At 35.3% G+C, this 24844-nt stretch overlaps 1 protein-coding gene across 2 annotated transcripts in view; it reads left to right on the top strand.

Moving 5' to 3' along the window:
* The window catches only part of ap3b1a (adaptor related protein complex 3 subunit beta 1a), a 318566-nt gene that overhangs the window by 106562 nt on the left and 187160 nt on the right, over positions 1–24844 (top strand). For both annotated transcript variants that reach the window (XM_028805706.2, XM_028805707.2), the window contains exons 8-13: positions 24–182; positions 5796–5893; positions 10463–10517; positions 10606–10677; positions 18483–18545; positions 21499–21631. In XM_028805706.2, the coding sequence (XP_028661539.1) occupies positions 24–182; positions 5796–5893; positions 10463–10517; positions 10606–10677; positions 18483–18545; positions 21499–21631 (580 nt within the window). The remainder of the gene's footprint in view (positions 1–23; positions 183–5795; positions 5894–10462; positions 10518–10605; positions 10678–18482; positions 18546–21498; positions 21632–24844) is intronic.

The following is a 24844-nucleotide window of genomic DNA, read 5'->3' as shown; positions in this document are numbered from 1 at the left end:
CTGTATTTTATTTTGTTTTTTAGGATAAGTTATTCATTGAAGATAATGAGAAAACCTTTTATGAATCTGATGAAGACAATAAAGCCAAGAGTGCACAGATTGTGAAAGCCTATGTGATGGATCCAGACCATCAGTTACTTCTCCGAAACACTAAGCCCCTACTACAAAGCAGAAACACAGCTGTATGTATAACAGCAGCATCTCCTGAAATGTGTAATTTTAACTTTGTCACCAGATGAATTTATTGTATATAATATATTTTAATTTTTTCCTCAATTAAAAAGAATCGCATTATGTGTCTTAATGGTTTTGCATCGTCCAAATCATTTGATATAATAAAGAATCTGTAGACTAGAAGTCACACTATTTCGGAGCAGAGCGTGACATTGATCTTGCTTGTTGATGCTTAAACACTGATACATAGACTTCATTGTTGTAATAGACAAAAAGCTGACATGTTCATTGATGAGGGAAGGACAAAGTTATGAACTTTCTTCTATTTAACTTGTATCTTTTGTACTTGAAAACTGCTCACTACCCTTCCTCCCTTACACATAGCCATTATATATCTGCCTTCAGTAGCATATGTGATCGAATAAGCATTTAACTGGAGAGATGGGTGTCAGTCACAAACTGTAATTCTGTTAATAGTTCTGTATTTTCATGAACCCCCACCAACCCACCTTTCTTTTTTATTTTAACCTCAGTTTCTGTAACTTCAAGAATATGAATTATGGAATGGTTCTAGGGCAGGGGCAGTCTCCCCTACAGTTGTAAATATGATACCACCTAGTGAGTAGGTGAAAGCACAACTTAAACTGAATCTTTCTTGCTGTTTGGAGTACCCTGAAATGTAATGTCTTTCTCATGAATGAAGTGAATAATACTGCTGGGGTTTGGATGTCTTTTCATGGTTTGGGTGAGGTTTCATGTATGGCCCATAGGTACTGAAAATTTCCTGGTATATTTCAGATTTGCTGAGTCTAATCTTTGAGCCACAGACCTTGGTACAGTTGCCCCACAAGTTTCCTACTAGTGTAATGCTAACAATACATTTTTATCGAACTGCAGAAATTCATAAATGAAGGCTTAGCTATTTGAAAATCAAGGAACACATGAGGCTTATGTCTCTGTATGTATGTTGAGACAAGTGGAGCCTCACAAATGTACAGGGAGTATGCAATGAGCAGATTCTAAGGACTGTGTTTAGCATGTGATTACTGCAAGGAACGAAAGCTTTAGATTCGTCAAAAATTTTGATCTCTGGTTTTCGATGTATCTCACAGTTTTAGGGTCCCCTGATACCAAAAACATTGCTATCTTGTAGATGGGTGTTTGTCTGTGTTTCACAATTTTTTGAGGACAGTCTAGAGCTAAAACAGCTGGATGAAAAAATAGCAAACTTGAAACTTAAGCCTGTTATGAGATGACAATGTGCTAAGTAGTTTTTGAGTCAAATCGTGGAAGAGAAAGAGGCACTCTAGAGGAACCCTTAAATACCATAATTGTGCAATTAATTATGAATTATTCTTATTAATTGCTATTGTAATGACCTATTTTAAGATCAGAAAGATCAACATCAGAACGGTAAGTAATTACTGAAATTTTATAGAGTAGTTCGGGTGACTTGGTTCCCAGGACACACAGCCTACTGACGCTCAAGTTCTGATTTTTTTGTTTGTTAATGGTACCTCGTGTTTCAATTGCAGGGCTGTTGAGAGCTAGAAACTATTTTGGCTCAAGTGGGTGTTGACTTCTTAGAATGCCTCATCAGTGAATTGTTAAACCATCACATGTATTTTCCTAATACTACTTGTGGAGGTACATTAAAGAAATATTCCACACAAAAATTACATTTTTTATGTTGGAAGATTTTTTCAAGTCCCGCAAAATGAGACCTTGGCCATGAGATTTTTTCAATTTGATGATAGAGAGATATACATGATTGTGTATCTATATTATCAATTAGTTATGATGAGAAACAAAGACACATGATATTTGAGAAGTATTACACAACTGGAAGTGGTTCTGATGACCTTTTCCTCTATCTCGGTATATGAGAAAGTCGAGGGGAGCAATTTTTGTTAAGTAAACAATAACATATTAAAGTATCTTATTTTTAAGATGTTAAAGTATCTTATTTTTAATATGTGATAAGTCTGGAAAAGCAGTTGCTGTTCAAACTTAAATATGCCTTAAAGAAGTCCAGCATTGCTGCATTTAGGGGAAAAAAGAAAAAAAAAAGTATTAAAGCTTTGACTGTGTCAATGGGAATATTCTTTACTTGACATTAAGCAAATCTACCATGAAAAATTCAAGTAACCTTGACAACATTATATGAGCACAAATATTTCCAGCTACCTTAGTTTATTATTAACGGATTACACTTTTATCAAGGTTAGACTAATAAGTGAAGTAGATATTGGTGTTCTTGTCTCATAAAAAATAAGAATGTACTTAATCAATTTCCATATATATAAACGTGAATTTAAAGTTAAAACATAGTTGGTTTTCAAGGGCAATAGTATTTTTATAGAGGACATTTTTTATATATAGAAAATTGGTTCTGTGTGCCTCCCCGGACATGTGTATATTTTATATATGCTTTTGTATAATGTCTTTGATCTCCCTAGAACTGCATTACATGCCTCAGTTTTTAAAGTGTGTTTCTAAGATGCCACTCCCTGTTCTATTTTTTTTTTCTATTGCTTATGATAAGAATTAAAAGACACTTAAATAAAATAAATGTTATTTGTTGGTATAGAAAAGGTTGGTGTCTGTTGTTGTGTGTGTATATACCATCCTCATTTTGATTCACCTGCTACTTTCCTATATAGTTTTATTTAAGCAATTTAAAATTGTGTCATATTTTGCTTTTTAGTTTAGTAAGATATTTAACATTATGATACAATGTTGCTCATGTAAAGGTTTTGAATAAACTCCATATATACACAAATAGACCACCTTTGTTTGACTTAAATTGCAAGATTAAAAACTGCAGAAAATAAAAAGTGCTTTTCATTTATATCACTGACAGCATATATACTCTTAAAACAAACCAGAAAAGAAGCATTTTTTTATAATAGAGAGATGAAAGACAAATGTGTAATGGGAAATCAAGCCATCTTACAAAAGAATATCTTTATTCTACAGTTCAGTGCAACAATAAAATGTTTTAGCACTGATTCCTCTATTATTTTATTTACTGGAAAGATTTTTTTTTTTTATTATACTGGGATAACCCAATTCAGAATCACTGTTAATTGCATTTTCAAGCATATGTTTTGTATGGCAGGGTGTTCTTTCCAGTCAAAGCATGCTATTCTGTGGCACAATTCTACATGTGTCACTAAACAGTGATTTGTATTTTGTTGCATTAAATTATCTAGACATGTCCTACATTTATCTGGAGCTGGTCTGAGTTAGCATCACTTTCATCTAAGGATAGTTAACACTTTTCCTGGTTTAAAAAAAAAAAAAAGATATTTTACAGTATTACAGTGACTTGCTAGATATATTGTGACACTGTTCTTGTATATTTGGTCCTTCCAGTGTAACAATATCTTGCCATTCATTGTTTTATTTTTTCTGTGTAATATTGATTTAAACACACTGTCTTGAAGCAGATCATTTATAAATGTTTTAACAGCCATTCAAACTTGGTTTCATACAGCACATCAACACTAAGTAAACAATTATAGAATTGATAACAACATGATTACAGGGTAGTTTTGTGAGCCAGTGGTTTTAGGTGTTTATTAAAAGTACGGGGCAAAGTTTTGAATCAGAAATTTTTTTGAAAATGAAATCGAGTAACTGAGCTGATAAGGCGGTTACTTCAGCACAGAAAGAAACAGTATGAGAAAAGTTATAACCTGGCAACATAGTTGTTTGGAATCTCTCTGGGTATTACATCTGTACACATAACAAGGTAAATACAATTAAACAACACGATGTATTATACATGGCACCCTCACAACATTATATGCAGCAGAAGTGAAAAATACATTGCACAAAACAAATATATATAACGATATAGTAAAGTGTAGGATGTGAGGAGTAACTCCAAAATCAAGTTAAGATTGTTGAGGGTGCACCATTTGGTTAATCGCTACACCCTCCTTGTGTATGGTACCACCTATCCATCTGCGATCTGGCCAATCAGGATGGTGTCAACAGGAAATTTTAGAAGTTTAGCAGCTGGAGGTGCAGTCATTAGTGTAGACATAGAAAAGAACAGGAGATTGAGCACAGCCCTGAGAGGACCCTGTGCTCATGGTCATGGGCCCTGACTGGTATTTGCCCAACTTTACTGTCTGATGTCTGTACCTTACAAAATCAGGGATCCAGAGACCTGTGGTATAGTCCACATTCATCCTTAGAATTAAAACACACAGTTTAGTAAGCAGTGACATGTCTTTATTTTAAATTACAAGTTACCTTATAATTAACTGTAATAATAATTGTATAGTGTACTGTTCTGAAATGATAGCATTATTTATTGCCTCTGTTCCCCCCCCCCCCCAAAATATGATAGCTATTCTTTTACAGACATTTGCAACAATCCTTTTTGTTGGTAAAATAAACTTGTCATTATATATTATTCAAATTTACTATTATGTAATCTTATTTCTGAGAGGGAGTAGTCTCGGCAGTAGTGCATTAAGTTATTATTTGTTGTCCAAATAATAAAATGAACTTTTTTTATATGACTGCAATAGTGTTGTCTTCTCCCTTAAAAACCAAGTGGTAAAGAATGCGTTTGTTTATTTTTTGCATAATGTTACTATTTAACCAAGCCATTATATGATTATGTAAACATAAACACACTAACGTGTCAGAGTGATTCAGGTAACTTGCAGGGATAGCGGAATAATTAAAATTCCCCCAGTAATTGATTATACTAGAACTTCTGGCTCATAATGATAGGTATTTGAAAGAAACTATGGAGAGTGGTCATAAAGCTTTTGATGTATAGTGAACGTACTGAATTTGAAAAGAATAAATCAGGTGTTATTTGTCTCTGCTTGTGTTATATGGGCTGCAAAGTATTTATTTGGGGGTTTTAGTTTCGTAAATTATGCAATGAAAAATCCTTTTCATCATCAGTGTTCGGTCCGTACCTAAATTTGGCTCAGAGATGGTTAAATATCTACACTGTTTTAACAACTGTAAAAGCGTATTATAATGTTACACAGTGCAGAATGTAGGGGATTTGAGTGCAATCAAAAAACTTTATAATAGTGTGTGTTTTTTTTTTTTTTTAAATATTCTTTTACTTTACATCATGTATTTTATACCATTTAGAAAAGGTAAGAATTCCTTCTGAAATACTTCTGATCATAAAGACTAAAGAAGATATGCTTAAATATATGTATAAATATTGTAAAAATAATATGTAAAATACTAGCACGGTATAATTTACATATTTGTAAAATATGCTATTGCGTTATTTTGTTAGAATTAATTTCAATTTTCTTTCACAAAAAGTTTTTTTTGTTACCTGCTTCATTAGTTTATCAAGATTGTGTAATTTATAATTTGTTTAATTATGAATTTAGTACAGAAGAGAGAGAAGAAAAATTCTGTTAAAGGAAAAAAATTAGTTATGTTTTTCCAGAAGCTAACATTGTTATTACTCATTTTATGTTAATGGTAATGTGGATTGTTCAGTTTATGTTTTTGCTTTATAAATTAGCTAAATGATTAGGACATACAGCTTGCTAAATTAAGTACTTAACTGTGACTTGACCATTTCCTAAGTATACTAATAATAAGTGTGATTTTATTTACAGGTTGTGATGGCAGTTGCTCAGCTGTATTGGCACCTAGCTCCAAAGGCAGATGTAGGCATTATTTCCAAGTCATTAGTTCGATTACTCCGAAGCCACAGGTAAGTGGTTATGCAGATCAGTTTATTCAATTCTTCTACTTTTATTGTTAAGATAATGGTTTTAAGATGAAACTATTCTGTTCAGCAACATCAGTTTTACACCATTAAAGTCTAGACACAGTTTTGGTTTGCTGCTTTTGTGATTTTTTTTTTTTTGATTTACCCCAGCCTCTTCCACAGAGTTCATTTTCCAGAAACCACTCAGTCTATTTGTAGCTAATGACATATCAGCCAAGTCTGTTTTTGAAAAGTAAGGCATGTTCTCTCAGGATATACTCTCTAATTATCAATTTCATTCTAACAAACTAAAACAGATTTCTTCTTTTTTAAAGAAATAATAGATAGATAGATAGATAGATAGATAGATAGATAGATAGATAGATAGATAGATAGATAGATAGATAGATAGATAGATACTTTATTAATCCCGATGGGAAATTCACATCAACAAGTTTATTGTATAGAATAAAATTGGAACGATAGATGCAGGTCATAGATACTGTATTTCAAAACCCAGCTCCATGTATTACTAAGTAACACTTACAGTAAATAATAGAATATATTATACAAACCACTTATTCTGCCAAAGAGATGACATTTGCATAATTTCTCAGTGAGTGTTACAAACAAGTTATTTTTGGTTGTAAAAATAATAAAAATAAAGTTAGTTTTTAGACACAATGCTCTTTGTGTTGAATAGGACTATTTTGAACAGCTGTCTTATGTTCATGTCTTATGACCTACCGACTGGGAACCTATGTTTTTTAACTGGGGTAAAAGTTTGCCAGAATTAACTCCATTCTTTTAATGTTATTGATCTGATAAACATCATTGATAATTCTACCCACTTAGGTAACTGATTAAGAGATGCACTTTTTCATGATATAACTTTGTAAAACATTTAGTTTGTTTTTCATTAGTCAGTTTTAAAGGGTTTGGTTTGTTGGGTGTGAGCACTGTGACTATGCTGTTTTTCACTTTTGAACAATGGTGTGCACTGAACTAAGTGTGCTCAGTGCCTTTTAAAAAGATTTTGTTGCACTTTGCAGAAAATTTTCTCATTCTAGTTTGTGAATTTTCTTTAGGTTAGCAGCAGGATACACATCTTGTAGTTGAAGAGCATGTCAAACATAATGCCTTGATCTCAGATTGCATGACTGCCTCATGATTTGTTCATAACAGTTTTCAAATTTCCAAAGTATTGTGAGCTTGTTGCATTCTGACAGCCCTTTATTATACAAGCCTATAGAGTTGGTGACTGTATGAATACTTTTCAGGTATCATGAATTCAACCTCAATCTTGGCCTTTTTCCCATTTTTCCATTCTGTCATGGTGACAAACCCAAAACTGTGGACAGAAAAGCTTCTAATCTGTTTGTGGGGTCTAAAACACCCATTTTTACTTATTTTCTTGCCACTTTGAATGCATTATTATTGCATTGTTTATCCAGTCTCTGTGATGATGCGGGATCGCTCCATGCTCCCATCTTCCTTCTGGGAGCTCTTGAACCCGACACTATCGGTAATGTCACCGATGAGCTAGGCAGTGAGGCACAACAAAGCAAGGGGACGGTGCAACAGTGCCATGTGCTTTTATTAAAAAAACAACAATCAAAGTGTTCAAATAAATAGTGCAGTGCATCTCAAAAATCTTTAAATAAATAAACCAATAAAACAAGTGAACTGGTGAAGGTTAAAGTCCAATATATAGAAAAAATCCTTTTTAAAATGAGGTTAAAGCAATGGCTGGAAGCTGACCTTTTAAAATTAAAGCCTGGTGCATTCTTCTTCTGGTGACTGACGACTCCCCTGCTTCTCCCATCCAGGCTATGCACCAGGTGAGCCACCCTAGCTGCAGCTGACCTGCTCTGCCTGCTGGTCTGGAGGCTTCCCGATCCCTGGCTTTGGTTCTGCTCTCCCCAGACCGAGACTTGAGTTTCTCAGCGACCAGGATGCTCACGCTGGGGCATCCATCTCCCAAGCCTCCTGACTCCCGCTGTCTTCTGCGGCGAGCCATCCTTCTTCTGGTCACTCTTGCTCCTCAACTACACGCTCAGCAGGAGCGACCACTACCGATTGCCGTAGGTGTTGGTCAAACACCCCGCTAGGGCTCACTGCTCAGCTGCCCGCGAGCCTATGCTCGCTCGTTCTCACTCTCTTGCACCGGCTTTCCTCTCCCCACTTCCTGCCTTCTTCTCCTGCAACCTCTGTTCACTTTTCCTTTTCTTTTTTTCCCACCTAGCCGCATCACGCTTCTATTTATTACGGAGATGTGGAACAGATGTGGCAATTAGTAGCTCCTGGCACCAATTACGGATGCGGATGACCCCTCACCTGTGCACTTAAGTGAGGACCATCTGCATCACGCATCACCTGGGAACTGCTCCTGGCACACATACCATGCCCCCTCGCTAAGCCACGAGTGCGGCGATTATTTATTTAAAAAGTGGCTCTGTTGACTTGAGCTGTGGAGCCGCTTCACCACAGTCTCTTAAACACAAACATCTGCCCACCCCTACAACTTAAAATCAAGCCGGTTTTATTTAGGTGGATGAGTCATAGGCTGGTATGACTGAAACTCTGGGCACATCAAACTACATGACTGGTGGTGATCATGGACTGGCCCCTGACTTGCTAAGATTTTATAAATGAGTCTATGGCTGAAAATCAATGTAAAAGTTGTGTAGTTCAGCTTTAAGGTTTATTTTTTAAATGTCTCCAGTAATTTACCACAATTTGGAGTCTTTGAATAAATTCTGAATTGTTGAAAATTTTATATTAAGGCTTGTCATTTAAAGGGGAATGAGTTGATTTTACCTGCATAATTTCCATTTTTATTTTTTGCAAACAGTTTGTTTTTGACATATTACTTTAGATTTGATGTAGTGTTAAAAGGTTTCACTAATGAAAAAAATCCTTATTATGTTTATTCAACATGTAAAACAACAAATTGTTTAAAAAACTGTTGGGAATTGGCTCAACATCCTTGACTATAGGCCATTTATCAACCAAGAATGCCTTACTTTACGTACTGTTCTATTAGGTGGAGCTCTCACCTTCAGTCTTAATAAACTTTGCAGATCAGAGCGTATGGCAAACTTCTGAGTGCTCCAGGTGCTCTTAATAAAGATTACTTCATTACCTCAATCACTCCAAATATGAAGACAAAGTATACAAAGTTAAAAGCAGCATGGTATTATTTACATGAATAATAATACCAAATAGAACAAGGAATAATAAAAAACAAGATTAATAGTAAAGTCTGGATATAGTCTTTTGGAAAAGCTTATGAAAATGTAAAGATGTCAAAGATGAATATCCGAGGCAGCTTGTGATCTTGCACTCGAAGTTGTTCATGAGATGCTTTTTTGACGATTAGATGAAAACGGCCACATGTTGCTGGCACCCTCTTTTGTCGTCGCTGTTTCCTCTTCTTCTTCCGTCCCTTTGTCCTCTTCAGATGAGGCATATTTATTACAAAATTCTATGTGGGGGTTTTGCAACATGTGATTATTAGATATTCTGATTGTCTGGGTGTCAATATGATGAATTAATTTACTCAGACTCTTTAATCTGTTTGAATATGTCCGTTTTCCGAAGCAATAAAGTTTATGATGTTTTAAAAATTTCTTGTCTCAATCTGTAAACCAATTTAGTCCTGGTGCACTTCCCTTCACAGGGAATAAAATAATCAATACAGCTTGTGGCATCTTCCGAATTCCTGTTCAGATCAAAGAGATGGAACTTTGATTGATATTGGTACAATTTAGGAAAACAGAATGCTTTGATTTTAAACTACCAATGCAAGTGTCCTTTATTTAACTTCATCTGTTGTTTTGTCTTGAGTAAAATATAATGAAAATATAGATAATAATTTGCAGATTTTACACACAACAACAAAGTGAAAGCTGCGGCTCAACAACATTCAAGTGAAAATCCTCAGCAACGAAGGGCAAGGCTTGAAGTTTTCACTAAAGCCATTGTCTATCTGGAGGTATTTTCTTGAGACAAAGATTAATAGGACTCGTATGCCAGTGATACAGCCAAGATATGGTATCGCCAGTGTCTTCTTACGAAAGCCAGTGGGGCAGCAAGCACAGGTGGATCCATGTCCTCTGCAGTGGGCAATTCGTAAGAGTTAGCTCATGCTCTCCAAGTTCACAAATATATAGTAAAACTGCTAAGCAGTCTCTGGTTGCTTTTTTTGTCCTGAAGACCACATGCCGCTAGTGTGTGATAGATGTATGTATATATATATATATATATATATATATATATATATATATATATATATATATATATATATATATATATATATATATATATATATATATATAATATAAGCACAACCTTATTCCCTGATTGTAAGTAGCTTTGCAAAATAACTTTTAAAAAAATGAAATTGAGCTTATGTAATGAAATTCTGGATCACTTTAGATTCAATCTTCTTCTCTGAGTTTATGGACCTTTGATGTTTTCAATCAGTGTCTTGAACTTGGTGACAGAAGTCATCTATATTATTTGATGTAATATATGTATTTGTAAAATATGCATTATTTATTGTTACAGGGAGGTACAATACATAGTACTGCAGAATATAGCAACAATCTCTATTCAGAGAAAGGTAAGACATTTTTTCTTTTTTTTTTTTTTTTTACACCAAACAAAGCAGAAATACATTGTCTAATTTACTTTTCTTTTTCTCTCCTCAGGGCATGTTTGAGCCATATTTGAAAAGTTTTTATGTGAGGTCAACAGATGCAACACATATCAAGATACTTAAGGTGAGTTTTTTGGATGTGACTAAGAATAATTTTGTTAAATATAATTCACCTTTTATCAATCTAGGCTTTGTTGGCTTTCTGTCAAGGTACAATTTATTTTAGTTTTATGTTTTCTGACTATGTGATTGTAATTATTTAGCCTGGAAAGTATTTCTCCTGTCCAGTGAATTTCATTATTCTTTCATGAACCTCTTTATTTTTCTTTGTTTTTGCATTCCTGCAAACAGTTTTATTTATTTCTGGTAATTTAAATCAGAAAATTTAATTCTGCAGCTTGTTGTTCACACTGGTATGAATTTGTTTATTTGATTTGTTTTTTGTTTGAAACCTTATTCACTCTAAGTAGTACCAAGTACTGATCTCTTGTAATATATTAGTTACATAGCAATTGGATGAAAGAAAATATAAGTAGTTTGTGCATAATTATTCATAAATATTCAGAACCACTTGCATTGCTAACTCTAATTGTATTTTTTTATTATTGTTATTCTTACCTTGCTGACACTTTTGTTTAAGGCAATTTATAATGTTTGAGAGGTAAAACTGGTTACATTTCTTTTTGTTTTTCCAATTGGAGCACAGGCAGGTGAAGTGATTTGCTAATGATCACCTAGTGTCAGTAACATGATTTAAATCCACAACTTCAGGGTCTGAAGTCCAAAGTCTTAGCTGCTACTCCATACTGCCTGCCTGCCATAATAAGAATACAGCTTCTTTACCACATCGTAGGCATCGACCTGTGTACTCCATTGATGTCACTGTCACATTATCTGGACTGCACTTCTACTTTGTTTGTAAATTATTGGTCATTAGTAAATCTGAAGGAGAGTGTGAAGGAATTACTTTAACATCAATAATGAAGTGTTTAGCTTTTATAACATTGGTAAATATGAAAGCCTATAAACAAATTATAGAAATTATAATCTACTATAAAGTTGATCACCAAAATTTACAGTAAATTTAAAAACTGCTTGGCTGCCTAACCCAGAGTAGGATATAGCGTTACTCATCGATGGGCCATTGTTTGAAATCAGTCTACCTAAATGGATCAGGAGTTTCTAAATTGGCCAGTCTTAATTTGATTTGTTTTTCTAACCATTGTGGTAATTAAGTTGTGGTGTTCCTCTAAGCAAAGCATTATGGTACTTGTCAAATTTTATTACTGATACAGATTTGGTCTTAGAAGGCAGGCTGTAAAAAAAGAGGAACTGGACAGAGTTTAGGAGAGAGAGAAGATTAAAGTATTGGCTTTTACATTTAAGAAAGTAGAATAATAATCCTTGAATCAGTAATCCGTGGAATCAATCATTCTGTGTATGGAGAACGCATACTGTCGGATCATCTGCTGTCTTTCTGCTGCTGTCATGCTGCCCATAGGTCATTTGAAAGCCTGTACAGCAGCTGTCCTTTTGCCTCTTTGTGTCTCTGCTGCTCGCTATGTGAAAGGGGGGGGGGGGGGGGGGGGGGGGGGGGGGTTTGAACGCACACAAGCAGAAGCGGTTGGATCATCTGCTGGGCTTCTGCTGCTGGTGAGCTGCATGTTTTGCTTGTCGCTTGTCGTTGTTTTAGGAGCTGGGAGCAAGTTAAAGTGTCTCTCGCAGGACTTCAAATTGTCTTCCAAGAGGATCACGTCTCGTCTCCCTCCCAAAGATTTTTTTTTTTTAAGTATAGAGAAAAATTTCTGAGAGAGGTTTATGACAGCAAAAGCAACGCAATATTATTTTTGGTAATATTTTTCCTTGGTTGTAAGCATTTTACTGTTTAGTTGTTTGTGTACGGACAGCATTGTGGTACAGTATAGGCAAGAGCTCTGCTTCACCTTACAGCAAGGACACCAGAACTATGAACAGATCTGTAGAAATTATGAACAAATTTCATAAATCAGCGAAAATCCACATAAAATAATATTACTTTGTTTGTAGTCATAAATCTCCATTACTTTACACACAAAACCTCTGAATTATGTTACCTATTTTTTATCTAAAGAATTATTAGGAAACAATATTCGTTCCAGACTGTATTTAAAAAGTTCTGGTCACAAGTCTGCTTTTCCAGCTGGTTAGATAGAAAAGTTGTCAGCTAGCCACTGTGATGGTGGCATTGATTTCTTCACAGACAGTCTGCACTGGTATATCAGCTGTCACACACATAACATCTCCTCTATGTATCTACTTGAGTGTATTAGAAGCTGCTCTGAATCTTGCCACCTGAGTTTTGGAAAAAAACAGCTAAAACTTATCTTTCACACAGGTTATTATTTTTCATTTACAGTAATACCAATAACTAGAATACATTAGCTCGCTTTATCCCGGCTATCAAGTTGCAGTCAATAATTCTTAGAATCAAAGTAGGTGTACTTATGGTTTGGTTCTTGTTGATTCTCGGTGTAAGCAATGCTTTACGCCGATTCTTTGGTTGTCTGCTTTGTTCAGCACATGTGAAAGAATTGTCAACATGCTTTTTGATTCTTTGTTCAGAATCTTATTTTCTTCACTTTGGTGTTGTACCCTGTGGTTGCAGTTTGTCTTTAAAGTTTCACACACAGTATTCATCTTTTGCTATCATAAAATTACATCTGCTTGACATTCAGTGACACCCTGTTCCACCAAGACGAATGTTTTTCTTTATGTACAGTCTCTCTTGAATTTGCACGTTGCTTTACTTTAACAAGATTCAGATTACACGTGGGTCCTGCATCCATCCCCATTACAAATGGTCTTCCACTCTTGCAGTTTGCATCACTCCAGCCTTTGTTGTGGCCACACCCTAGGGAATAGTGGTCCTGCTATGTAGCAACAGTTGCAGCCAGGCTGAGAGCAGAGAGAGCCCAGATCTAGTCCTTGCAGTGGATTATAAATGAAGGAGTGAATGTTAAGCTGTTGGTTTCTTTGGTGCACATAAGCCCAGTCTCTTGGTTGACAATTGGTGCAAAGTTTTGTCCGCCAAGGATGCCAGTTTCTGAGTTATTACACTTTGCTTACTAAACAATGTGTTTAAATGGTGCATCTCAGGGATATCTGTAGACATCATTTGCCTTTGATCTATCAGTTTTATTGGACAAGACTCAAAAGCTGCATTCCAAAGAGGCCCTTTGAGGAAAACTGACATTTTAGCTTAAGTTAAAAGGGTGTGACTTCTGCCTCCTAAGCTTGTGTGTCAAAGACTTTGGGTAAAGCCAGTCTATCCTACAGGATGGAGTTTTCATGTAAATAATGAGGTAAGACAGCATAAAAGTTGCATTTGTTGGCCACTGAACCAATAAGCCTATTATGTTTCATTGTGTTAATAAAAAAAATGAACAAATAACACCTACGTGGGAAATAGTTTAGTTTAATTGGAAAAGTACCAAAGATAACGCTTATTATATGACATGAATCTTGTATACAGGTGTTTATGCAGGAACTTAGTGCAAAAATAAAATCAGAAGCTACCAATTCTAATGTTCTTATGTCATAGAATACTGTAGGTGATTGGTATTGTTAAAAGCTTGAGTACACAAACAAAAATGACAGTTACAATTGTAAAAATGTAATCAATATATACCATAGTACACACACACAGTGTAAGTTGCTTGTGTTTGGTGCAGTTCATTTGCAAGTAAATGTTAACATGTTAGTTAATGTGTTAGTTTCCAGGGGAAAAAAAAATATTTTCATAAACTAAATAGCCACTCTTGTGCAAAATGCTGTTTTCACTGTCCCTTAAATAAAACTGCTCCTTTGAGCTAAATCAGTTCCTGGTTTTGGGTATTGCTTGTTTGATCAGTGGCTAGTTGTTGAGCCATTTTTTGTTGCGTTACCGTAGCTTTAATTTTGTACATTATCTTCATTTTTTAGAATACTTACTGTGCACTGTGTCTTATGCATTGTGCCTTATATTCTGATTGCATAGATGAGAAAGGTATAATTTTTTTTTAATTTTTATTATCTCTAAACATCTCACCCAAGAATTCGTATTTTCATTATTGTAGTTTTATTTCTTTCAAAAACTAAGTTAGATCTGGGCAAAATATATACATGCTGCATAATAATAAAATACATAGTTTAGCATAATTTGTTTTATTAATGCCAAAAGAACCAAATAAGATCTAAATAATGAGTCACATAACACTAAGATAGTTTAGAACTGGGGTTTTAATCTTTTCTGGGAAAACAAAAAGAAATGGATAATATCTAGTTTCTAAGGAAAATAATCATAAAATAATAATTTTTTGGGTTATGAAGCAAATATTGCATATAAAATAAAAATTAATTATTGAAATAATGTCATGCTTAATGAATATAGGTTGGTCCATCTATGCCATAAAACAAAATCTCAAAGAAATGCAGGTGATTGTGTTATTAGACATTTTTCAGTTTTTTATTCAGCGGGTATATTTTTTTTTAGATCCTCAAGGTTCATCAAGTTGTATAAATAATAATGCATTCCACACAGCTGATTCTACATGAGTTTGTAAAACTGGGCGCAGAGTCTCTTTTCCTACTCATTAACTTGCAGAATGGCTCACTATGGCTACAGTAATGAATTTATAGGTCTCTAGCTGCTGCACTGTAATATTTGTGATCAGTCTTGTTTGCATTTTCAAATGGGGGGCCAATGAAATGTGAATAAAATAATATTACCATAAAAATACCTGCAGTCCTTAATATTGGAACACATGGATGGTAATTCTAATTGCCTCTAAGAATGAAATCATCAGTATATCCTATTTGGTGTGTTAATCATGCATGAGAGGGCATCAGACTTGCCATTGTGTGCAATTTGTTTTCCACATGAAGATCTTTTAACAGAAATAATACATTTTGTATTACTCTGGTTTATAACTGGATTTTAACTGATACAGGAGATCTACATTATTATTCCAAATATAAAACTCAGAGTATTTGGAGTTGATTAATTTTCATTTCTGGACTATCATTAAATTCTTATTCCATTCTTTGATTTAATATGATAAATACCACATCTATAGTGAGATGATGAATTTACTTCAGGGAAAGTCCCATAGCCATGCTGATAAATGCCCAGGCCTTAAATTTAATTCACAGCTAGGGTGTATTTTGTGTAGAGTTGGAATGTTCTTGTTAGTTGTCTACAGGAGCCAAGTGTTTCTCTTACTCACAGACATGCTGTAAATTTAATTTAGTTCCTCCAAATATTCCTAATGTATCTATGACTGGCTTGTGAATGCCTCACAATGAGTTGATACCTGATTTATGTCTTATGCCCTTTGATTCTGAATAAAATCTGTCTCCACATAATCCTGAACAGTTGATTAAGACTATTAATAAACACACATTTGCAAAGATACTCAGCAAATTGGTCTGCAAAAGCACCACTTAGCTTCATTATTGTTTCTTTTTTTATGTAATTGTTTTATTAAATTATAAACTATCAGGAAACCACAAAATTCCTCTCTCTCTCTCTCTCTCTCTATCAGAAGTATGTGGGTATGCTTTGCTCTTGACATAGTAAACTGCTCAAAAAAATTAAAGGAACACTTTGAAAACTCCCAGATATCAATGGGGAAAAAATAATGCTGGATATCTGTACTGATATGGACTGGGTAATGTGTTAGGAATGAAAGGATGCCACATTGTTTGATGGAAATGAAAATTATCAACCCACAGAGGGCTGAATTCAAAGACACTCCGAAAATCAAAGTGAAAAAATGATGCGACAGGCTAGTCCATTTTGGCGAAATTTCATTGCAGCAATTCAAAACTGTACTCAGTAGTTTGTATGGCTACCCAAGTGCTTGTGTTCATGGCTGACAATGTCAGGGCATGCTCCTAATGAGACAACGGATGGTGTCCTGGGGATCTCCTTCCAAATCTGGACCAGGGCTTCACTGAGCTCCTGGACAGTCTGACGTGCAACCTGGTGGTGTCGGATGGCCCGAAACATAATGTCTCAGAGGTGTTCTATTGGATTTAGGTCAGGCAAGTGTGGGGGCCAGTCAGTGGTATCAATTCCTTCATCCTCCAGGAACTGCCTACATACTCTCACCACATGAGGCCAGGGATGTGCACCAGGAGGAACTCATGACCCACTGCACCAGCATAGGGTCTGACAATGGGTCCAAGGATTTCATCCCAATACCTAGTGGCAGTTAAGGTGCCGTTGTCTAGCCTGTTAGAGGTCTGTGTGTCTCTCCATGGATGTACCTCCTCAGACCATTACTGACCCACCACCAAACTGGTCATGATGAACAATGTTACAGGTAGCATAGCATTCTCTATAGCTTCTCCAGACCCTTTCACGTTTGTCACATATACTCAGGGTGAACCTGCTGTAATCTGTGAAAAGCACAGGGTGCCAGTGGTGGACCTGCCAATTCTGGTATTTTATGCCAAATGCCAATCAAGCTCCATGGTGCCGGGCAGTGAGCACAGGGCCCACTAGAGGACTTTGGGCTCTCAGGCCACCCTAATGAAGTCTGTTTCTGATTGTTTGGTGAGAGACATTCACACCAGTGGCCTGCTGGAGGTCATTTTGTAGGACTCTGGCAGTGCTCATCCTGTTCCTCCTTGCCCCATGGAGCAGATTCCGGTCCTGCTGTTGGGTTAAGGACATTCTACGGCCCTGTCCAGCTCTCCTAGAGTAACTGCCTGTCTCCTGGAACATATATATATGTATGTGTTTGTCTAAATGTGTATACTGTATATATGCATATTTATGTATGTGTGTGTGTGTGTGTATATATATATATATATATATATATATATATATATATATATATAAAATATAATATAATATATGAATCTGTTTTGTGTGCGTTTCTTTTCTAAAATTTTATTGTTGTTGCCTTGAAAGAGACATCCAAGTAGGAATTTCATTGTATTTCCATTTACTGCGTATGCATGAAAATAAACTTGACAATAATTCATATTCACTCAGGATTCCCTTGCATCCCAGCTGAATAATTCAATGGCCTGGTGTCTCTCATATTGTAGGGCCTATATGCATGAAGTATTAGGAAAAAATACATGGAAATAGAACAGAAATGAAGAAAGCGGCTCAATGTGACTTTGAGAGTAACATTTAGGACAAATCTTAAGTGATTTATGACAGGCACATTGTAAATGAGAGTGTGCAATAAGTTAAGCGCATTTTAGCTACTCCTCTGTTCTCCCACAAGAGTTGTGTGAAATTTAACACACTTAATAATAGTAATTGTTATTTGATCATTAATTAACTGTGTGCTTAATCTGTTTTTCTTTGTTTCTTACTTCTAGAACCTGATTTTTTTGCTTTAACTTGAATTTAAAATGATAGCATGTTGAAATAGTATTGTACATTTTATTAACCTTCACAAACTTGAGCAACATACAGTAAGTTTATAAGATGGCAAAGGTATAGTTTTAGTTTTTTAGCTTCATCATCATTCACTGTAATTGAACATTCTATTAAGAGGCATAATACAGAACAAAGACAATCTGATGTATACATTCAGAATAAGGTAGCAAATAAGGCAGATCAATTTGAAACCATAAGATAAAAAAGGTAATGAAAAGTTTGCCGTTTGGTTTAATGTGTTTCATATTAAATATAATGAACTGTGACATGAAGCAACAATTAATGTGGAGGAGAAAAATTTAAGCATGGGTATTTTCATTCCTGAATTAGGATAGCTTGCAAATACATTTTTTTACAGAGATTGCCACTTTAAATTAACATATTTAAGGCAGGAACATAACATTGCCTTGGTTTTCCATTGTTGAATTAATTTGTAATCTGAAATGCAAATATTGGACTTAATAAGTAATTATCATATTTATATTTTTCTTTGTCTTTTTATTTTGCAGTTGGAAATCCTGACAAATTTAGCTAATGAAGCTAATATTTCTACCATCCTCAGGGAATTTCAGGTGAGAGGAATTTGCTGTTTTTAATAGTGAATGTAAAAAGGTCAAGTTGTTTTGATTATAATAACTAGTGTAAGCTAAAGGAATGTTTTATGCTATAAAATGAGTCCATTTTTATCAGGTTTATGTATTTTTTTTAAGGTTGAAGGATATGTTTTTCTAATGTATTTTTGTAGTCAGCTTTTTATTTGTTTATTTTTGGGCACTTGCAAATTCCTGTCTTTCAAGGAAGTCTTTGTTTTTTTTTATTCTGCAGATGTAGAAAGAACATTTGTATAAAATATAGAAACAGGTGTATTTTTGACAAAATCTTTAGTACACTTGTCTCTTCTTGTTTTTTCTCAGTCCCATAGGTCTCAGTTCTTATAATATGAATTTAAATAAAATGTAAAGAAATTTTTTGTCTTCCCATATACAAGAATATTATTGCAGACTCATTAGCTCTCACTTCATGCATCTCTGGCAGGGCATTTTAAATCACTGTCTAATGTAATAAAACAAAAATTAAGTGAAAGTGGCTGCAGCAATAGTTTGAAAAGTCATCTAAAAGAGGAAACTAAGAGTTTGGTTTTAATGAGTCAAGACTTAATGCAGTTATACTGTATATGATTTGATTCTGTATACTGTATATGATTTGTAATTAAAATCAGTTTTGATCCACTTTAATTTATTCTAATTTTTTCTCGCTTGAAAAGGAGAATGGAAAACAAAAGTTGTATGCTATTTTTAAAAACATATGAACCATTTGCCTCATATTCACCCATTTACATGAATTCTGAATATTTAGCAAGAGTATTATTTTTTCAGTACAAACTCCTAATGTTTATGCTAATGTTTAAACTCGATTAGATTATCTCCATTCCGTTTTGAGTTTTAAGGCTTCAGAGATTGAGTTTCAAATAGCATTCTTAAAGTGTTTTATAAATCTTTTTTTCTCGTTATTTTTATGTCTGCTGTAGAGAAAGTGTTGTCTGGTGATGTGTTGTTAGTACTTCCCGGATGTGTTTTAAATTATAGTTATTTTGAAAATCCTGTTACTATTTTAAAAAAGAGTGCAGGTATCTCTGATATAAAACAAAAAATGAAACTCATTTTAAATTAAAAGAATTTAAATATTCAACACAAAAAAATCAGTCAGAAAAATTTTTATAACTGAGAATAGTTTTATAAAATGTGGAGAGATCTAAGAGAATACCGGAGCACAAATCTGTCCTGGAAATAATGGAAAAAATGAAAAAAAGCTTGGCTTAGCATTTCCACTGGAGCTCAGCTTTGTTCTGCTGCAGAGAACATTATTCGAGGTCATTTCTGCTGTCATTGTTCTTGCTTACTTTGAGTTGTTTCTTGCGTTTTATACCTGCAGTTTTTTCTTGTAATATTCTGTGTTGTATTATTCATTTGGGATTATTAAAGCCTCTATATCCAATAAAAAATTACGTCTTGCATTTAAATATTTAAAAAACAAGTCTTGTTTGTTGTGTGTATGTAAATGTAATTATTTTTTCCATTTTACTTAGAAACAAATACCTGATAAAGTTCTATAAACTTTGCAACTCACTGTATATCTGCATGCAATTTATGGTTGTAAAATTACTTGAATGATGTGTTTAAATGGTATCATTGGCTTTTCTTGAATAAGAGGTTAGTTATAAGTGATTGTGGGCTAACAGTTGTGTATCATTTAAGGATTCCAGTTTCTCACACATTCCCAAGACATAATGTTTACTCAGTTGAAATGAGATTTCAATCCAGTTCTTGTTCCTGCCTTCAGTCTTTGGCTGCTAGAGTAGTCTCTGGCTCTGTTCAGTTTTGTGTGGGCTTGAGGAAGTAAAGAAAACCGATGCATGAATGATTGGGGCAATGTAAAAATCATTTAAAGCATAATTTGAAGTCTTATTTTCCTGCTGTTTTTGATGAGAAATTGTAACAAGTTCTCTGTAGTTGGGTGATACAATGAAGGTTATTAGATTTTATTTCTTTGTGATGTAGTGTTCTACTCTTTAATAATGTTGAATATTCAGAAATATTGTCTTACATTTCAAGAACTTTGTAACGGCCGACCCCTTTTACCCAGCCGGCAGCTACACCTCCAAGACCAGTGGCCTGGATAATTTACTGAGAAATAATCTACTATCAAGCCGTACTTCTTACCATTTGAACTTTCCCCACAATCGACGGTGAAAAATATAAGCACACAAAAACGGGAAGTAAAACGGGTTATATGTATTAAGTAAAATGACATAGAAAAATAGAAACATAAATATATCCCTCCACCCCAGCAATAATAAGACACCACCAAATATATATATATACACACAACAAAAACCCTCCCTTGTCCCTGTAACAAATAAACACACAACACGAATAACGACAATGAAAGACAAGCTGAAAATGAATGAGTACGTGAGTCCGGTAAAAAAGAAAATGTCCTGAAAGCGGATGACTGAATTAGTGATTGAGTTGTTTGATTCTCCCCGGAAAAAAATGGAACAGCCTCACCGTGAATCCTCGTGTATGTGGTGGATGATTAAGTCCTACCCCAGGGTATCTCGTGGTGAGGTCCTTGAAATAAATCCGGCAGATGGAAAACAAACTGGATGGATAAGCGCAATATGGAAAACAGGTACAGGTTGCTCGTGGTCGTAATGTTGAAACAAAATCTCCTTCTCTCCTCCCTCCCTTTCCTTCTCCTCCTGATGGCTTATATAGTCCTGTGACGGCTGTGATTGAATGATTGTAAACAGGTGTTTTCCAGGTTGGCGGCTGTGGTCTCCTTCCATCATCCGTCCCCCTTTTTACGGGGACGACATAAACTGATGCACAAACAGTAAACGGGACAATGAAACGAGACGCACTCAGAACTGACATTTAAACACTATGTGGCCCCGCTACAACTTGATAAGCCTTATAGTATGCAAATAATTGAAAACAGTTTTTTTTTTTTAATTTTTTACAGACGTACGTAAAGAGTCAAGATAAAGTTTTTGCTGCTGCCACAATTCAGGCTATTGGGAGATGTGCAACAAATATTACAGAAGTTACAGATACCTGCCTTAATGGACTTGTTCTGTTACTGTCAAATGGAAATGGTAGGACTTAATGTTGTTCTTTCTTTGTACAAATTTCTTATGATATTATTAAGATGTGACAGGAACCGGTTCCTTAAGAATATTTAAGAAATATGAGAAATGAATGTAATATCAAACATGTGCCAAGTCTGTCCCTACGTGTTACCGTATGTAAGCTGTTGAGGTACCTGAAGTACTTAAAGATAAATGGTATACATTTCTGGTAAAATGGGTTGTATTTGGCTAATAGTTAAGACATCTTTAGTACACCAAATGAGAGCAACAGGGGATGCTAAAAAAGACCTACTGTATGAGAATGCTCTGCTCTATGCACCTGGTGACAAGTACAATATAGTACCTTCTCACAAAGTATTAAATAATAGAAGTAAAAGAGAGAGGAAATGCTGTAAATTTGTAAATGTAATTTGTGAATTTCCCCTTGGGATTAATAAAGTATCTATCTATCTATCTATCTATCTATCTATCTATCTATCTATCTATCTATCTATCTATCTATCTATCTATCTATCTATCTATCTATCATCTATCATCTATCATCTATCATCTATCTATCTATCTATCTATCATCTATCTATCATGCAATAGAAGTAAAATACAGAGGCAAGGCTGTATCTACTATATAATAAAACTCTAACATCTGTATGTGTTCAGACCAATCTAATTGGTCAGCTTGGCTTTTGTGATGCAATCAAAGAGGTAGTGCTAGTGTGAAGCACAAGAGGAGCAGAAAAGGTATAGGTGGCATGTGGGGAGAGTTAACTTCAAGAATGGGAAGTATAAAACGGGACACGAGACAAGAAAAGCGCCTCAAAAATAATGGACGCGTCTGAGAAGCAGACTTTATGGAAATGCCTTCAAGAAGGTGGAGCTCCTGTCAAGAGAATTTGCAATACATGTGGATGCTGAAGAAAGGTGCTGATGGTACACGTAGGACAAGAGATAGCAAATATTTTTAAATTATTCTATTATTTGAACTCAACTGGTAGCTTGAATAGTATCATATAACACATACAGTTCTCCAAATATGATAATAAGTGAGTGTGGTTAATAAGTAGGTTAACAAATGAATAGATTTGTGGTGCCTGGAATACAGCATTTTTGACAATGATGTGAAAATGGCACACTGGTTTGGTTTCATGGTTATTTCTTCTCCCTAGCAGCTTTAAGAGAATCAATCTCAGAATCCTTATATTTGTGTGGGTATGGTGCTTTCTGCGTTCATCTTAATAATGTACAGATCCAGGTTTACTGCTGCCAGCTAACATAATATATATATATCTTTTAGATTTGATAGAAAACTGGAGTACCATGGAGGGGAGATGTGGGGAAGGTGGGAAAGACCCTCATTCCCTGCAGTGGATTTGCGAATTGAGACTGATACCACCAAGATAGACTCGGTCCCACATTAAACAAAACAAGTCAGAAAAAAGATGTCACTGTGGCTATTATTGCTGCCTCACAGATCCCATAGTCCTGACTTTAAGTCCACTCTCCTGGAGTTTGCAACTGTACTTGTGTCTACATGAGTGTTTCTCAAAATATTCAAGTTTTCCCTTTCATATTCCAGAGATATGCATATTAAGGTTAATAGGTTAACTGGCTGTTTTAAATTGACATATTGTTTATGTGTATACTGTAGACTCCCGCAAAGTTGCGGTTCAGGGTTCGCGGACTCCATCGTTCACGGATTTTTCCTTAGATCCTAACTATTAATTGTTAGCGGAAAGCGCAAATATCCTCCTCAATTTTTTATGGCTTTTTTCGTGGCAATACTGCGCTGTAGAGAGAACAGCAAGCAACCGCTGAGGGAAACGCGGTTTGGGATGGTGAAAGTAGCCAATCCGAGAGCATTATTCATTTCTCCTTTTTGCTGATTGACTGCTGCCCCATGACGCGTCTCCAGCTGAGTGGGTTTTCCACCGCTGAGGGAAATGCGGTTTGGGATTGTGAAAGTAGCCCATCTGAGAGTGTTATTCATTTCTCCTTGCTGCTGATTGACTGCTGCCCTGTGACGTGTCTCTAGCTGAGTGTCCTTGTGTTTTCCATTTTGTTATTGTATTCATTTTGTTATTCTTAAACGCACAAGATGTCGTTGAAACACCCTGCACCTTCTAAGGCTTCTGGCACTGAGCCTAAGCACCAGAAGAAGTTTAAAACACTCCAGGAGAAGGCTGAACTACTGGATTTGCTCCGGGAACTAAAAAGTTATGCTGCAGTAGCGCGCCACTATGGCATTAATGAAGCACCGTACGCTACATAAAGAAGAACGAAGCAGTGATCTGGAGTACCGTATCTGTAAGTTTCTGTGATAGTGCCAAAAAGGTAACGACCGTAAGGAATAAAAATATCATCAAGATGGAATCTGCCTTGGCATTGTGGATCACCGACAGCAGGAAGAAGAACATCCCCTTGGACGGTAACATCATCTGTGAGAAAGCACGGAAATTGTACCAGCAGTTCGCTACAGGAGACAATGTAGCAACTTCCTGTCACAATATTCCTGAAACCTATAAAGAAAAGCCAGCATGAAACCCCACCAGAAGAAGACCTGTCCAAAGATACGACTCCTCCTGAAGAAGAGACACCACCCGAGGAGTTTTAAATCCTCTGCATCGTACTGTACAGCTACTTCATCATCATCATCAATATCATTCATCATTGGTCAGTACCCGTACTGTATTTTAATGAAATTATTATGTATTTACTCTGCTTATAACAAAGATAATGACAGCGCATACCAAAGAAAACGCGCTTGCATGAATTACAGTATGTATAGTGGTAACATCGGTATTTTACATTCTAGCACCGCAGGATACATAGCAGTACTGTACAGTAGACGGGTTTACCTTTACATTCTGTTTTTAGGTAATGTATTAATGTATTAAGCTGAGTTTGCAATGAAATTAAAGTGCTTTGGGGGAATACTGTATTTAGGGCTTAAACTATAAAAATAGGCATTTAAAAGGCATTTTTTAAACATATCCAAAAGTCACGGTTTTTCACAATTCGTGGGTGCTGTAGGAACGAAACCCCCCGCGAATTTTGGGGCTGTACTGTATATTTGTGTGTGTGTGTGTGAATATATGAATGAATGAATGAATGAATGAATGAGTGAGTGAGTGAGTGAGTGAGTGAGTGAGTGAGTGAGTGAGTGAGTGAGTGAGTGAGTGAGTGAGTGAGTGAGTGAGTGAGTGAGTTGGCCTTGTGATAGAC

Source organism: Erpetoichthys calabaricus, chromosome 7 (genome assembly GCF_900747795.2).
Source record: "Erpetoichthys calabaricus chromosome 7, fErpCal1.3, whole genome shotgun sequence".
NCBI lineage: Eukaryota > Metazoa > Chordata > Cladistia > Polypteriformes > Polypteridae > Erpetoichthys > Erpetoichthys calabaricus.
This window is presented reverse-complemented; position numbering and strand designations above follow the sequence as displayed.